The following is a 15,666-nucleotide window of genomic DNA, read 5'->3' as shown; positions in this document are numbered from 1 at the left end:
GCTCAGGATAGGCCAACCCCCAAATGGGCTAAAGTGATATATCAATTATTCTGAATTAAGATTACTTAAGAAACAACCACTGTAAGAAAGACACTCTGACCCTCCTTTGTGCCCCTGAGAGCAGGAAATAAATCTCGCAGGTGAAAGGTACCCTTCCGCTGAGGAGGGTATTGAGGGAGACACACAGCCCTTATCACCAGAGACAGAGAGCTCAGGCCGAGAAGGCTGTGTAAACAAGCCTTATTTCTTCCTCATTAATTCACTACCCTAAGCCCAAATCTCTTTCAGGTCTTCACAAATGTATTGTTTCTTTGTCTAAAAGGTATAAAAGCTGACAGCTTTGATCATTTCTTTAGGTTCTATTGCTATGAGACCTCTGTACGTGTGAATTAAATTTGTTTTTTTTTCTCCTGTTACTCTGTCTTGCATCCATTTAATTATCAGACCAGCCAAAAGAACTCAAGAAAGGGAGGGAGGAACCGTCCTCCTTTCCAACCCTGCGTCTCCTTATATGAGGCAGCCTGAAGACTGTGTAGTGAATAATCCTTCCCTCAAAGATGGACCTGAACATACCCAAGTCTTCAGAGCTGACTTGCAGGATGCAGGAAATGCGGAGACAGAGGAACACATTGCTCACAAACACATTTTATGAGGAAGCAAGCAGGCATATCCAGGATGGGGACCATCCTTCAGGACTGCTGTCCTGGTTTCCTCAGTAAGTCACTGGCGTGAAGATGAGAAGTGACTGGTGGGGATGGAAGGGTGATTGAGAGTAGAACAGAATTAAGAGATAATAATCAAATGAATGTGCAGATCTTGATTTGATCTTGATTCAAACCCAACTGGGCTTCCCATATGGTGCAGTGCTAAAGAATCTCCCTGCCAATGCAGGAGACACAAGAGATATGGGTTTGATCCTTGGGTCAGGAAGATCCCCTGGAGTAGGAAGTGGCAACCCACTCCAGTATTCTTGCCTGGAAAATTCCATGGACAGAGGAGCCTGGTGGGCTACAGTCCATGAGGTCAGACACGACTGAGCACTGCACTGCGCTTCGAACCCGGCTCTACAGAAGACACCTCTAAGAGAATCCTGGAAATTTGATTGAGGAACTAGGTATTAGATCTTCAGGAATTATTGTGATTTCCAGGGTGGGCTTGGGAAGAGACAACGGACTGTGTTTATGGAAGGAAAGTGTCTGTAATTTTCAGAAATGCAGGCGGAAGTAGTAAAGGTAAAATGATATGCAGTCTGAGATTTGTTTTAAAATGCTTAAAAAAAAAATGAAAAAAACATTGAAAAGTGAAATCTTAACAGCTGTTCACAAGGTGTTGATGGATGGATCATGGGCGTTCACACTACCAGTCTGTACTTTTGCATGTTTGAAAATTTTTGCAAAAGTTTTTAAAAGCCAGGGTAGATGACTCCGTGTGAGGATCATGACTATCTTCAGATAGGGCTGGTGATAGCCTCATGTTGTCCCAATGTCACGTGTAAGCAGCGCTGGTGACCTAGGATATAACTTCCTACGACACACCTTACAGAGATTCTAAATGTCCTGCATCTCAAAGAACATACTGAAGGAAGGCTGATGAGCTCTTTGAAAACTGCATTAGATGACTCAAGAAGAGGCTCTGTGGCACTGATTTCAAAGATATGGGTAGAGTTGTAGTGAATTCATTTGCAACCAGAGTTCTGACTAATCCAAGTCCTTGTGGATGAATTTACAACCTTTGGATCAGAAGACTTCTCATTGGAGGATGAGGGGGAAAAAAGATGCAAGAATATCCAAGAGAGAAAGCATATTAAGACATGAAACTTTAGAAAATGGTTTACCCGTTTACTCACTGAAGACAAGATGATTTCACTGAACCTCGTTCAGTCATGAATATCTATTAAATCATAGTTCTGATGTTTATATTTAGCAGGAAAAAAATGACAGCCCATGCTGTTTAAGATGATCTACCCTTGAAGCATACGCTCCATGACTAATGAGACTCTGTAATGTAATTCTCTCTCACTGAGATTACTTGAACAAATTTCTATATTTAAATTACATGAATATTAATTTATCATAATAATTTCTTTAAAATAAATGTTTTGTAATGCGTTGCTCTAAACCAGACCTCACCAACTAATTACCAGTAAGACTAGTATGAAGAAAAACAAAACTTAAGTCAGAGCAAATCTGGATAAATGGTGTGGCAGAGGACGGGGGTTTACAAGGTATTTCTAGATTGGAAGACTCAGTATTGAAAAGATGTCAGTTCTCTTCAAATTAACCTTATCACAATCTAGATCTACATGAGAATTTTAAAGAATGTGATAAGCTTATCCTCATTCATCTAGAAGAGATAAGTGGGAAAAAATGACCAGTAGAATAGTGGGGATCTGCTTTAGCAAACATGAGACATTGCTGTAGGAATTAAAGGCATGTGGTCTTGTTTCAGGCACAGACACATACATGACAGAGCATGCAGAATCATGTGTATATGCGTATTTATATTCATCTCTATAGCAGAACTTGAATTTGGCTTATGAGCAAAGATGGCATTTTGAGTCTGTTGGGGAAAGGATTGTGTGTGATAGCTGATCATCGGATCAAGTCCACATTGTACACACACACAAAAGTTCCCCGGTGTTTAATGAGATAATCATAAAAATTATTAAAAATAGAAAAATGTGAGAGAGGATAATTTTATTATTCTGGAGTATAAAGGGCTGTCTGAGGCAAACCCCCAAACCTGGAAACCATCAGGGAGAAAATGAATACAAGACTCAGACGAAGTTCTCATGTGACGAGTGGCGTCATGTGCCAAATTAGAAGACGAGCAGTTGATGAATTCGCTTGGTTGATCTTGTACGGAGAATAGTTTAGTTTGTAGATCTGTTTGCCTGGAGAGTGCTCGGTCACTGATGTTCTTGCCTGGTTCGCATTCTCTTAGGGAAGTGGGGGAGGGGAGCACAGCAATTCAGGTCCAAGTCAGCATTTTTGCCAGTTATAGAAACAACATGTCATCTGTCAGTCCTTAGAAAGGAAGTGTTTGCTTTTTTTTTTTTTTTAAAAAGAAACTTTGAAGAGCTGGACATTAGTCTCAAGGGTGGTGAATTAGGTATTCTCGCATAGCTAGAAAAATTAGTGAATCCTAAAGTGGAGGCTCTATGTTGTCTGGCATTTTTCTCTCCGTGTGTGTTTCTTAGCTGCCGCTGTCCTTTGTCCATTTCCTTTGGTTATTCGGTGCAGGCGGGCATGGTTTATCAGATGCTGCACAGGTAGCCCCATTGCTTTCTCTGTCACCTCATCTTGGCCAGGGGCCCCCCACCATCTGCAGTTCAGCCGTGCTGCCCTGGACTCTGTAGCCCCCTGTGATTGTCCCTGTTGATGCCACAGGGACCCTGCATCGTCACATTGCTCTGGGGCTCCCTGCTCACCCCGCTGCCCCTTCAGGGCAGAGACTGAGTGGGACTCCCTCTGCATTCTGAGTGTCATGCATGGTGTCTGGCTCGTGGAAAGGACGCACTGCCTGTTTTGAATGAATTAGTGATTAAATGAGCAGGGATGGATCTGGAGGTGTGTATATTTGCAAGCATGTTGTGGGGAATGAAACAGCCTTGCCGCCCGACACACAGTGGAGACTGGAGTTGAGAGGGCGTGCCTCTTCAGGGCTTGGGGAAGGCCAGTGACCCCGACCTGAGTCCTGGAGGATGAGCAGAAAGCTTTCATGTGAGGAGAGTGGGAGTGGCATTTACAGAATTACTCAGCAGTGAAGAAATCCTGCGTGGCTGCTGTGTGAGGTCAGAGGGAAGGTGTGGTGGATGAGGTCACCTGGGGCCTCTTTGGACATGCTTCCCGTGAGGTGCTGAGGATTGTGGACCCTGGGCAGGATGTGAGGCCCTTAGGGTATTTTCATTTATTTATTTTATTGAAATATAGTTGATTTACAATGTTGTGTTAATTTTTGCTGTATGGCAATGTGAATCAGTTATACATATACATATATACACATTCTTTTTCATATTCTTTTCCGTTACGGTTTATCACAGGATATTGAATATAGTTCCCTGTGCTATACAGTAGGACCTTGTTTATCCATCCTATATATAATAGCTTGCATTTGCTAATCCCAAGCTCCCGATTCTTCCCACCCCCAACACCCTCCCCCTTGGCAACCACAAGTCGGCTCTCTTGTGTCTGTGAGTTTGTTTCTGTTTGGTAGGTAAGTGCATTTGTGTCATATTTTAGATTCCACATATAAGTGGTATCATATGGTATTTGTCTTTGTCTGACCTACCTCACTTATATGATAGTTTCTAGGTCCATCCATGTTTCTGCAAATGGCATTATTTCCTTTTTTATAGCTGAGTAGTATTCCACCATATGTATGTCCCACATCTTCTTTATCCATTCATCTCTTGATGGACGTTTAGGTTGTTTCCATGTCTTGGCTATTGTGAGTAGTGCTGCTATGCATTGGGATCTTTTAAATGAGATAATTCCATAAAAAATTGCTCTTGGAAACCAGGAGGATGCTCTCAACCCTCCTACAGACCCTCCTTGGCTCCTGTCTTCCTATTCTCTGATAGGTATTTCACATAGATTACAATGTAACCATTAGGATGAAGCTGCTTCTATATCATTGCTGATGCAAAGTATTTTGAGAAACAGATAAATGTATTCTAAAATGATTATTGTAGCTAATTTGAAGAAACAGTTTAGGTCACAAAGTTTTGGTAGCTTTAATTAGGTAAACTTGATTGACCCCATAAAGTTGTCCATCCTTCAAATTATATCTGTTCAGGTGTGACTTTTGTATATGATTTTTTCTTTTTTGTCAGTGAAATTCAGTTATGTTTAGTGTCACTTAAGATCAGGTAATATATTGCAAAAGAAAGGCATCTAAAAATAGGATGTGGACTGTCAAAATATGGGAGGAAAAAACACAAAGGAATTCACATTTAGCTTAATTGGCTTGTGATCTCCTGGATATAGATCATCTCATGTGCATTAGTGCTATGCAGACTATATGCAAGATTTTTTGCTCAAGATCTGGTGAACTGAGGAACCTTGGGAAGAGCTGACAGTCAGCTATACCAGATACTTTTAAAGACCCTTTCAGAGTTTATGGGGCTTCTCCAGTGACTCAATGGTGAAGACTCCACCTGCAGTGCAGGAGACCCGGGTTTGATCCCTGGGTTGAGAGGATCCCCTGGAGAAGGAAATGGCAACCCACTCCAGTGTTCTTGCCTGGAGAATCCCATGGACAGAGGAGCCTGGCGGGCTGCAGTCCATGGGGTCTCAGAGAGTCGGACACGACTGACGCAACTGAGCACACACATCAGAGCCTATGTCTGGCCGAGTTTGGTGGTTTTAAATCGAGCAGTCAAGTCTTTCTTGTGTTTTAGATAATGTTGTTCCGTTTCCGGTATTTAATGAACAGTTAGTGGAAAATGTTTAGTAACTACATGTGAAAGAAAGCAATTTTCTTTCAAGGGAACTGAATCTTAATGTAACTGTTTAGTCATCCTATCTTAAAAAAAAAAAATTCTGCCTTTTAGGTTTCTTGATGGTCATAATTTTAACAACTCTTATTTGGGTGGTGCTTCTAACAAAACCAGCTTGCTTGATCTTCACAACTACCTTATGTATAACTAGTGTTTTTAGGTGATGTGTTACATAGTATTTGAAATACTTGTTTAGATGCATTTTGCTTTGAACATCAGAATAGAACAGAAGTAAACTTCACATAGAATATAGAGATTTTTAATAATGAGAGATATCTATAGCTGTCCTTTGGCCAGGAGAAAGCAGATATCTGGTCCTTAAACTACTTTAGTAGTAGAAAAATTCTTTAAAATATGATATAATGTTTATTGCTGGAGTGGGTTGCCATTTCCTTCTCCAGGGGATCTTCTTGACCCAGGGATTGAACCCAGGTCTCCTGCATTGCAGGCAGATTCTTTACCATCTGGGCCACTAGGGAAGCCTTTGTATTTCTATAGCAGGACCCCAATAGGTTATGATGGGTAAGGCTGGTATATTACCAACAAATTGATATCAAAATAAAAAAAAACCATTACACCTCCAGTTGGTATAGTATTATACATAGTAAGTATCTATGCCTTATTTTGGTGAGGAGGTATTTGGAGGCCATATTTTGATATTTTTAAACTACCTCGGAACGTCCATGGTGGTCCAGTGATTAAGACTCCATGCTTCCACTGCAGGGATGTGGGTTCAACCCCTGGTCCAGGGAGCTCAGGTCCATATGCTGTGCAGCGTGAAGCAAAAATAAGTAATAAACTTTCTGTAATGAAAATTTCAAACATGCACAAGAAAGGATCATACCAGAGAGTCCTCCTAGTCACCTCGTCAGCATAAACTCAAGTATGGATGAAAAGGACTCCTAATGAATAAGACATTTCTATCACTCAGGGAATTCCACAGGCTATAGGAGCTCTGTGCCAAGAACCAGGAGAGAGACCAGATATGTGTGTGTGTGTGTGTGTGTGTGTGTATAAGTTTTATTTATTTTTGACTTCTCTCGAGTTGTAGAGAGTGGAGGCTGCTCTCTAGCTGCAGTGCGCGGGTTTCTTACTGTGGTGGCTTCTGTTGCAGTGCACAGGCTCTAGGGCGTGTGGACTCAGTAGTTGCAGTTCCCTGGCTCTAGAGCACAGGCTCAACAGTTGGGGCGCATGGGCTTTTGCTCTGCAGCATGTGGAATCTTCCTGGATCAGGGATCAAACCCATATCTCCTGCATTGGCCGGTGGATTCTTGACCACTGAGCCACCAGGGAAGCCCCAGATACATTTTTTTGGGGGGGTGTGTGGGCATGTATATTATCTCTAGAAGTTTGCTCCTGCCGCTTTGTGATCAAACAATATGTACTCTTTTTATTTTTTTAGGTCGTGGCTCCTGGCTCCTTATACTCAGAATAATTATTTTGAGATCCATGTATGTTATATCAATAATTTATTCCTGTCTGTTGTTGAATATTCTTTCATAATATGGATATCCACTCATACTTACTCATCTGTTGGTGGCATTTGGGTTTCCGGTGTTTGACCATCACAAGTAACGCTGCTAAGAATGTTCATGTACAAGTCTGTTTATGGATGTATGCTTTCATTTCTGGAGAAGGCAATGGCACCCCACTCCAGTACTCTTGCCTGGAAAATCCCATGGACAGAGGAGCCTGGTAGGCTACAGTCCATGGGGTCGCACAGAGTCGGACACGACTGAGGAGACTTAGCAGCAGCAGCAGCTTTCATTTCTCTGGGGTAAATATGTAGGAGTGGAATTGATGGGTTGGTTATATAGTGGTTTGTATTTTAACTCATTAAGAAACTGCCCAGTTATTTTCTTTTTACCTTCCCACTAGTTGTGTATGAGAATTCTAGTTATTCCATGTCTTTGCCAACATGTGGTATGGTCAGTCTTTTCTAATTTTAGCTAGTCTAGTAGGTGTGTAGTGACATCTCATTGTGATTTTAGTTTGCCTTTTCGTAATGACTAACGCTGTTGAGAATCTCTTCATATGCTTATTTGCCATCCACTCATCTTCTTTGGTGAAGTGTCTGTATACATCATTTACCCATTTTTTAAAATTAGGTTGTTTTGTTATTCTTGAGCTTTGAAAAGCCTTTATATATTGTGAATACAATGCCTCAATCAGAATATGATTTGACAGCATTTTCTTTGTCTATGCTTTGTCTTTTAATTTTCTCCAGTGTCTTTTGAAGAGCAGAATTAAAATTTCTGTTTTTGAAGCAAAATTCAGTAACAGAAAGATATCCAGAAATCTCCAAATATCTGGAAATGAGTCAACTCAGTTATAAATAACTCCTAGTTCAAGGAAGAAATACCAAGAGAAATTAGACAATAATTTGAATTGAATGAAAATGAAACAGACTGTATTAGTATCTGTGAAATACAGAGAAAATTTAGTATCTGTGAAATACAGAGAAAATGCATAGAGAAAATTTTATAACTTTAAATGGTTACATTAGAAATGTTTAAATTCATTGATCTGACTTTTTAAGAAATTGGAAAAATAGCAATTTAATCCTATAGTAAATTACAAGCGTTTAAATGACAGAGTGGAAACCAATAAATATAAAAAGTGTAAATAATAGAAGAAAATGAATGAAACAAAAACTAAAGATCGGTATGATTGATACATGTCTAGCTAGCATGATCAAAGGAAAACAAAAAGAACATACAGTTTAACAGTATAAAGAATGACTGAAGAGCTTTTACAGACATAAAAACGACAATTTAAAAAAAAAAAAAAAAGGGCTTTTCCTGGTGGTTGAGTGGCTAAGACTCTGAGCTCCCAGTGCAGTGGGCCCAGGTTCAATCCCTGGTCGGAGAACTAGATCCCACGTGCTGCAACTAGGAGCTCACATGCCTCATCTAAAGATCCCTCCTGCAGCAACTGAAACAAAACCAAAGAAAGAACAACAAAGAAATAAGATCAAATCTTAGTAATTTGACAATTTGGGTGAATGGAACAAGTTCTTTAAAAGATAAAAGTTACCAACACAGGAATAAATAGAAAATATGTATGGCCCTATATCTGTGAAAGAATGAAATTTGTAATTTAAAACCTTCCTAAAAAGAGAATTCCAAGCTCAGATGGCTTCACTGATGAGTTCTGTCAAACATTTGAAGAATTAATACTGCCTTATACCAGCTTTTTCAGAACAATTAAATAAAAAGGAATAATTCCCATCTCATTTTATGAATCATACTATCTTGATACCAAAACCAAAGAAAGCTATTATAAGAAAAAGAATAAGACTTCTACACTGAAAGGTATGAAATAGTGCTAAAAGAAATTAAAGAAGCTTACATAAATGGAAAAATATATTTATGTATAGTACACTTAATATTCTTGAGGTTAATTTCTCTAAAATTGATCTATAAATTCAACAAAATCCCATCAGAGTCTCAGTAGGCTTTTTCTAGGAAGAAATTTCCATGTTGACTTATAAAACTTAAATGCAGTGAACCCAGGATAGCCAAAAACAAACAAAAACAAAACCAAAGGCAGTAAAACAAAGTTAGAACATTTAGATAACTAAACCTCCTGATATTGACTTGTGTTTTAAACCTAAAGCAATCAAGATAAGGTGGTATTTTTGTGAAGAATAGACATATAGATCAATGTAACACAATAATCCAAAGATAGACCAACACATATTTAGTGTTGAATCAACAAAGATGCCAAGAAAATTCAGTAGAGAAAGGATAGGTTTTTCAAAAAATGGTATCAGAATGATTACGTATTAGAAGGAGAAAACGAACCTTGGTTCCTACCTTGCATTGTACACAGAAATAACATGAAATGGATCTTACACCTAAACATAAAATCTAAACTTTAAAATTTCTAAGGGAAAATAGATTAAATGCTTCCTGACCTTGGGATGTGAGAGATTTCTTAGCACAGACCATCTACCGAAGAATTAATCCTATACCTAGTTCAGAATATGGTTCCATAATGTTCAATATAATTCACCATATGACCAACAGTTTCACTTCTATATATTTACCCATAAAAAGTGAAAACACATGGCCATGAGAAAACTTGTACACAAATGTTTAAAACAGTTTTATTTATAATAGCCCCAAACTGGAAACAGCCCAAACATCTATCACCAGATGGACAGATAAACAAATGGTAGAATATTCGTACAATAACATACTTCTTGGCAATAAGAAGGAACTAAAAACTTATGCACATAGCAATACAGATGAAGCTTGTTTATGCTGAGGGAAAGAAACCAAAAACAAAAGACAACATAGTGCATTATTTTATCTATATAGAATTCTAGAACTATAGCAAATTGTCTTTATTAATCAGGAAGGAGGAGATCAATAGGTGCTCAGATCCTAGAATTTGGGGAGATAGGTTGCAAAAGAGCACTTTTTGGAAGATATAAATATTTGATATCTTGATTAGGAGAGTATTATATGCGAAAAACTCATTTAATGGTACACTTAAACATGCATTTAATTACCTCAGTTTGTTTCAAAAAGCAAAAGAAAGGGTGGGGGAGGGGGAAATGATGCCAAACTATTGCCCATCAGTAGATGATAGAGATTTAATTTCTGCTTTTTCTATTTGGATATAGCTTTGGGGGTTCGCTTAATAATTGCTCCTTTCTCCATTTTTCTGCCTTGCCACTTCAGTTATGTATCAGAGTTCCACGCATGTGTGGGTCAGTTTGTGTGATTTCTGTTCCATTTCATTGGTCAGTTTGTTTATCCTGTCTTGACTATTTTAGCTTCATAATGGGCCTTTTTATCATCATTCTCTTTCTTCAGAAATGTCCTGGCTATTTTTGAGCCTGTGTTTTTTTGCATGCATTTTATAAAAAGCTTATCTGTTTCCGTGTTCTTTGGAAAATCCTGTTGAAATATTGACGGGAGTTATATTGATTTTGTAGATGAATCTGATTAGAGTTTTTGCAATATTAAATCTTCTGTTCCTTACTGTGCTGTATCTTTCTACTTATTAAAAACTTCTTTACTGTCTCTCAGTACAGTTTTGTAATTTTGCCTATAACACTCCTGCACATATTTTGAAAGATTTATTTCAAGACATTCAATGCTTCTTACTCTGGTATAAGTGAAATCTTATTTCTAATTATATTTTCTTGTGGTTTATACTTGCTGTGTAGTAGTGTGATTTTTTAATATTAATATATCTAGGGAACATTGGCCTTTTCTTGAGAAAGAATCTCATTGATAGGTTAGCAGAATTTGTCATGCGTGTGTGCACACACACCTTTATTATTTTTGGAAAGTGGTGGTGTTGAGGGAGAACTTCCCCAAATTCCTTATATTATTTTTTTAATTAAGTAGGGAAGATCTCCTGGAGAAAGAAATGGCAGCCCACTCCAGTATCCTTGCCTGGGAAATCCCATGGACAGAGGAGCCTGGCAGGCTGTAGTCTATGGGGTGACAAAGGAGTCGGACACAGTTCAATGACTAGACAACAACAAACTTTACATGTAAGGTTGTCCCTGGGTTACAGGAGAGGGTACTAGCCAGAGGTGTGAGCTTTAAATTTAGTCAGCTGTTCATGCAGTTGTGGGTGTCAGTAACAGGCGTCCTTTGTCAAGCCACTAGCCTTTTGAGGGGAGCATATTTTTTTTACTGAGGTATAACTGACAAAATTATATATGTTTGAAGTGTACAATGAATACTAGAATAGAGTTAATCAAGCTAGTACCCTTGAATGAAGACATCCATGTATTTATTTTCCATTCTAGGGATGGACGCTGGCATTGTTAAAAACATGTCACTCTTTTCTTCTAGTATCCGGAGCGTGATGCAGAAGTATCTTGAGGAGAGACACGAAATCACCTTTGACAAGATTTTTAATCAGAGAATTGGTAAGTCTGGCTGTTCATTTGGCAGACCGTTAATTCTAGTCTGTGGTACCACAGTAAAGTGTAAATGCAGCCCCCGATGCTGTCATATGTGTTACAGCTCAAGCTGGGGGTGAAGGAAATGGCATGTAATTAATAAGATACTAAGTGATTACTTATGTCCCTAGTAATGTCTCTTGTAAATAAGCTACTGGGAAACAGACGAGTTTGGGTGTAGGTTTTAAGGCAGTGTGGAAGATTCCCCAGGTCCAAGGATTGGATTCTTGATACCGAGAGAAATCTTCTGTTCAGATCTGTGCCTGAGGTCCTCTCTTCTCTCACTGACCTTGTACTTTTCATGATCACAGGTGTTGACATGTGTCTTCATCACCCTCACCCCGCTCTGTGCTTGACTGTCTGCTTCCAGAGTGTGGGGTCAGTTCTCAAGGGTTCGTGGGTTTTGTTTGCCGCTTACGCTTGTCAGTTCCACCTCAGTCTCCCTTATTCCTATGGCTCTATTTGGAACCTCTGCTTAGCAGGTCAGCAGGACTGCTCCTGTTGTGTACGCCCACTGGCTGATGCCCCCGGCCCGTGCAGACATGTGGTTCTGTAGGGGTGCTCTGTGGTCCCCAGCAGTTAGTGCCCTAGAGAAGTTGGGACCAGACGGGAATTACTTTAGTGGGAATTTCAAGGCCCACAAAGAAATGAGATCCTATATTCCCACCGGCCTTCTGAAAGACTGGCAGCTTGTTTAAAGGTGCCTGTCGGCTGGGTTCAGTTCAATTCAGTCACTCAGTCGTGTCCAACTCTTTGCGACCCCATGAACCGCAGCACGCCAGACCTCCCTATCCAACACCAACTCCCAGAGCCTACCCAAACTCATGTCCATTGAGTCGGTGGTGCTATCCAACCATCTCATCCTCTGTCATCCCCTTCTCCTCCTGCCCTCTTACCCAGCATCAGGGTCTTTTCAAATGAGTCAGCTCTTCACATCAGGTGGCCAAAGTATTGGAGTTTCAGCTTCAACATCAGACCTTCCAATGAACACCCAGGACTGATCTCCTTTAGGATGGACTGGTTGGACTCCCAAGAGTCTTATCCAACACCACAGTTCAAAAGCATCAATTCTTCAGGGCTCAGCTTTCTTTAGAGTCCAACCCTCACATCCATACGTGACCACTGGAAAAACCATAGCTTTGACTAGACGAACCTTTGTCGGCAAAGTAATGTCTCTGCTTTTTAATATGCTGTCTAGGTTGGTCATAACTTTCCTTCCAAGGAATAAGCATCTTTTAATTTCATGGCTGCAATCACCATCTTCATTGATTTTGGAGTCCCCAAAAATAAAGTCAGCCACTGTTTCCACTGTTTCCCCATCTATTTCCCATGAAGTGATGGGACCAGATGCCATGATCTTAGTTTTCTGAATGTTGAGCTTTAAGCCAACTTTTTCACTCTCCTCTTTCACTTTCATCAAGAGGCTCTTTAGTTCTTCTTCGCTTTCTGCCATAAGGGTGGTGTTATCTGCATATCTGAGATTATTGATATTTCTCCTGGCAGTCTTGACTCCAGCTTGGCTGGGTTAGAGGAGCGCTATCATCTATGTATTTTTATTTTACATTCCCCCAATTCAGTTCACCCGCCATCCAGAAATTTCCTGAACAATCTTTTGTTCTCAATTGTAGAATTCATCTTTGGCCTGTCAGCTGGCTCTATTGTTAATTTGCTCACAGTGATGGAATAAACAGATTATGTTCAAGTTTTTACAAAAAAAATCAGCATAGCTGAATGTAAGAGGCCAGGAGTCTGTCCTTCTCTCCTGCATCTTGTTTGCCTCTCAAAAACTGTTCAGAGGAGCATTGCAGGGAAACTGTGTCTTAGTTTTTAAATTAATGTAATACTACAGGAAATTATTAAAATTCCAAGAAATTATAGTCTTTCTGAAGTTTCATGGAACTCTGCTTCTGCAAGTGTTTCTGCTCCCATGATATGCAGACACAGGCTGACTGGTCCCTTTGAGACTGAATATTCTGATAGTCCTGGGTCATCCTTCTGTATAGGTCAGGAGGTGAGACTCAGGTTGATAAAGTGACTTATTCTGATCTTACATTCTGATAATTCTCTGAAGGCTCCATTACTATAAAATGTACCGTAAAATGTCACCTGGTAAGAATTATTCTGATCTTACATTCTGATAATTCTCTGAAGGCTCCATTACTATAAAATGTACCGTAAAATGTCACCTGGTAAGAGTTGGATAGATTTGGGGTTTTTTTTAGAAAGAGTTACAGTGATCTTTATTCAAGTAAAGCAGAAACTGGTATGGAAAGTCTTTGGACTTTTGCGAATCACTGTCTGTCACCAAGAGACCACCTATGAAGAAGAACTAGAAAGCCTCTTGATGAGGGTGAAAGAGGAGAGTGGAAAAGTTGGCTTAAAGCTCAATATTCAGAAAACTAAGATCATGGCATCTGGTCCTATCATTTATGACAAATAGATGGGGAAAATGTGGAAAGAGTGTCAGATTTCATTTTCTTGGGCTCCAAAATCACTGTGGACAGTGACTGCAGCCACAAAGTTAAAAGACGGTTGCTCCTTGGAAGAATAGCTATGACAAACCTAGAGAGTGTATTAAAAAGTGGATACATCACTTTGCCATCAAAAATCTGTAGAGTCAAAGCTATGGTTTTTGCAGTAGTCATGTATGGATGTGAGAATTGGACTTAAAGAAGGCTGAGCGCCAAAGAATTGATGCTTTCAAACTGTGGTGCTGGGGAAGACTCTTGAGAGTCCCTTGGACAGCAGGGAGATCAAACCAGTCAGTCCTAAAGGAAATCAACACTGAATATTAATTGGAAGGACTGATGCTGAAGCTCAAACCCCAATACTTTGACCACCTGATGTGAAGAGCTGGTTCATTGGAAAAGACCCTGATGCTGGAAAAGATTGAGGGCAGGAGGAGAAGGGGGCAACAGAGGATGAGATGGTTGGATGGCATCACTGACTCAGTGGGCTTGGGTTTGAGCAAACTCTGGGAGATAATGAAGGACAGGAAAGCCTGGCGTGCTGCAGTTCATATGGGGTCACAAAGAGTTTGGACACAACTTAGTGGCTGAACAACATGAAGGCTGTAGATTTGGCTTCTGTGATGACTCACTAAATACAGCGGTCAAAAGACAGGTGGTGTGCTCTGGAGGAGCCGATCAGGAGTGGCCCGTCTGCTCTGAGGACAACTTAGGGGAGCCCTTAGCCACCCGGAAGGTTTCACCCTGAGCATAGGGGTTTGGTGGGGGGACAGATTTAGCACCGAAAAGCAGAAAATTAAACTGTCCTGATGACCAGAGAAAGAAACTCCATATCTTTGAGAGGAAAGGGAAAAAAAGAAATTCTTTAATGGTGACTTAAAATTTTTCAAATGTTTTACAGCTCTGTTGAGGTACTTTTGATAATAGTATATTTCACCTGTCCAGTGTCTGGTGCATTCAGAGTTGTGTGGCCGTCAGCACAGTCTCACCGTGGAACATTTTCAGTTGCCCAAAAAGGAAACTGCGTCAGGACTCCGCTGGGGGTCCAGCGGTTAAGACTCTGTGCCTCCAGTGCCTCCACTACAGGGTGCAAGGGTTCGATCTCTGGTCAGGGGACCGAGGTCCCACATGCTGTGAGGCATGGCCGAAAGATCAATAAATAAACAAAACAAAATAAAATACCTCCCTTCCCCCCGCTCCCCGGCCAAAGCAGGGGGAAGAAGCTGCACCCAGGAGCAGTCCCTCCCTCTCCACTCTCCCCCGGCTCCTAACCCCTGAGTACCACTCATCTGATTTGGTATGGATGTGGCCGTGTTGTACTCGCCACGTAAACAGCATCATGTAACGTGGCGTTTTGCATCTGGCTTCTCTCAGCGTGATGTTTTCAGGATTCGTCCATGTTGTCGCGTGTGTGTCAGCACTGCCTTCCTTTCTTCTTCCCCATAATATTCCTCTGCCCCACTGAGCCACATTTCCTTCATCCACTCATCGGCCAGTTGTTTCCAGTTTTGGCTCTTAGGAATAACACCGCTAGGAGAGGAAGCTTTTTTTTTTTAAATTTTTGTCTTCAGCTAAGACAGCAAAAGAGATGATTTATTGTACACACGTTACATTCAGCCACAACTGAGAAGAGAACTAGTCTAGAATATCATGTGGGTTCAGGGCAAAGGACCAAAAGAGGGACCGCCTTGATAATGAGCAAGATGGGTCTCTCAGAGGTGATGGAGGTGATCAGAACCGCCATAGATATTCCCAGACCCACCAAG

The 15,666-nt window shown here is 40.5% G+C and overlaps 1 protein-coding gene across 5 annotated transcripts in view; it reads left to right on the top strand.

Annotated features, from left to right (window-relative positions):
- The window catches only part of GRK3 (G protein-coupled receptor kinase 3), a 184,144-nt gene that overhangs the window by 81,334 nt on the left and 87,144 nt on the right, over nucleotides 1–15,666 (top strand). For 4 of the 5 annotated variants that reach the window (XR_014069073.1, XR_014069072.1, XM_081542945.1 and 1 more), the window contains one exon: nucleotides 11,323–11,399. Coding sequence is in view for 3 of the 5 variants with exons in the window: in XM_081542944.1 (XP_081399070.1) it covers nucleotides 11,323–11,399 (77 nt within the window). In the remaining 2 variants the exon portion in view is untranslated. Of the gene's footprint in view, nucleotides 1–444; nucleotides 716–11,322; nucleotides 11,400–15,666 lie in introns of those variants that run through there. The other variant, XM_081542943.1, reaches the window with a different exon arrangement.

This window comes from Giraffa tippelskirchi, chromosome 11 (assembly GCF_054371585.1).
Source record: "Giraffa tippelskirchi isolate mGirTip1 chromosome 11, T2T-mGirTip1v1.2.pri, whole genome shotgun sequence".
NCBI classification, from domain to species: domain Eukaryota; kingdom Metazoa; phylum Chordata; class Mammalia; order Artiodactyla; family Giraffidae; genus Giraffa; species Giraffa tippelskirchi.
The sequence above is the reverse complement of the archived record's forward strand: the minus strand, read 5'-3'. Positions and strand labels throughout refer to the sequence as shown.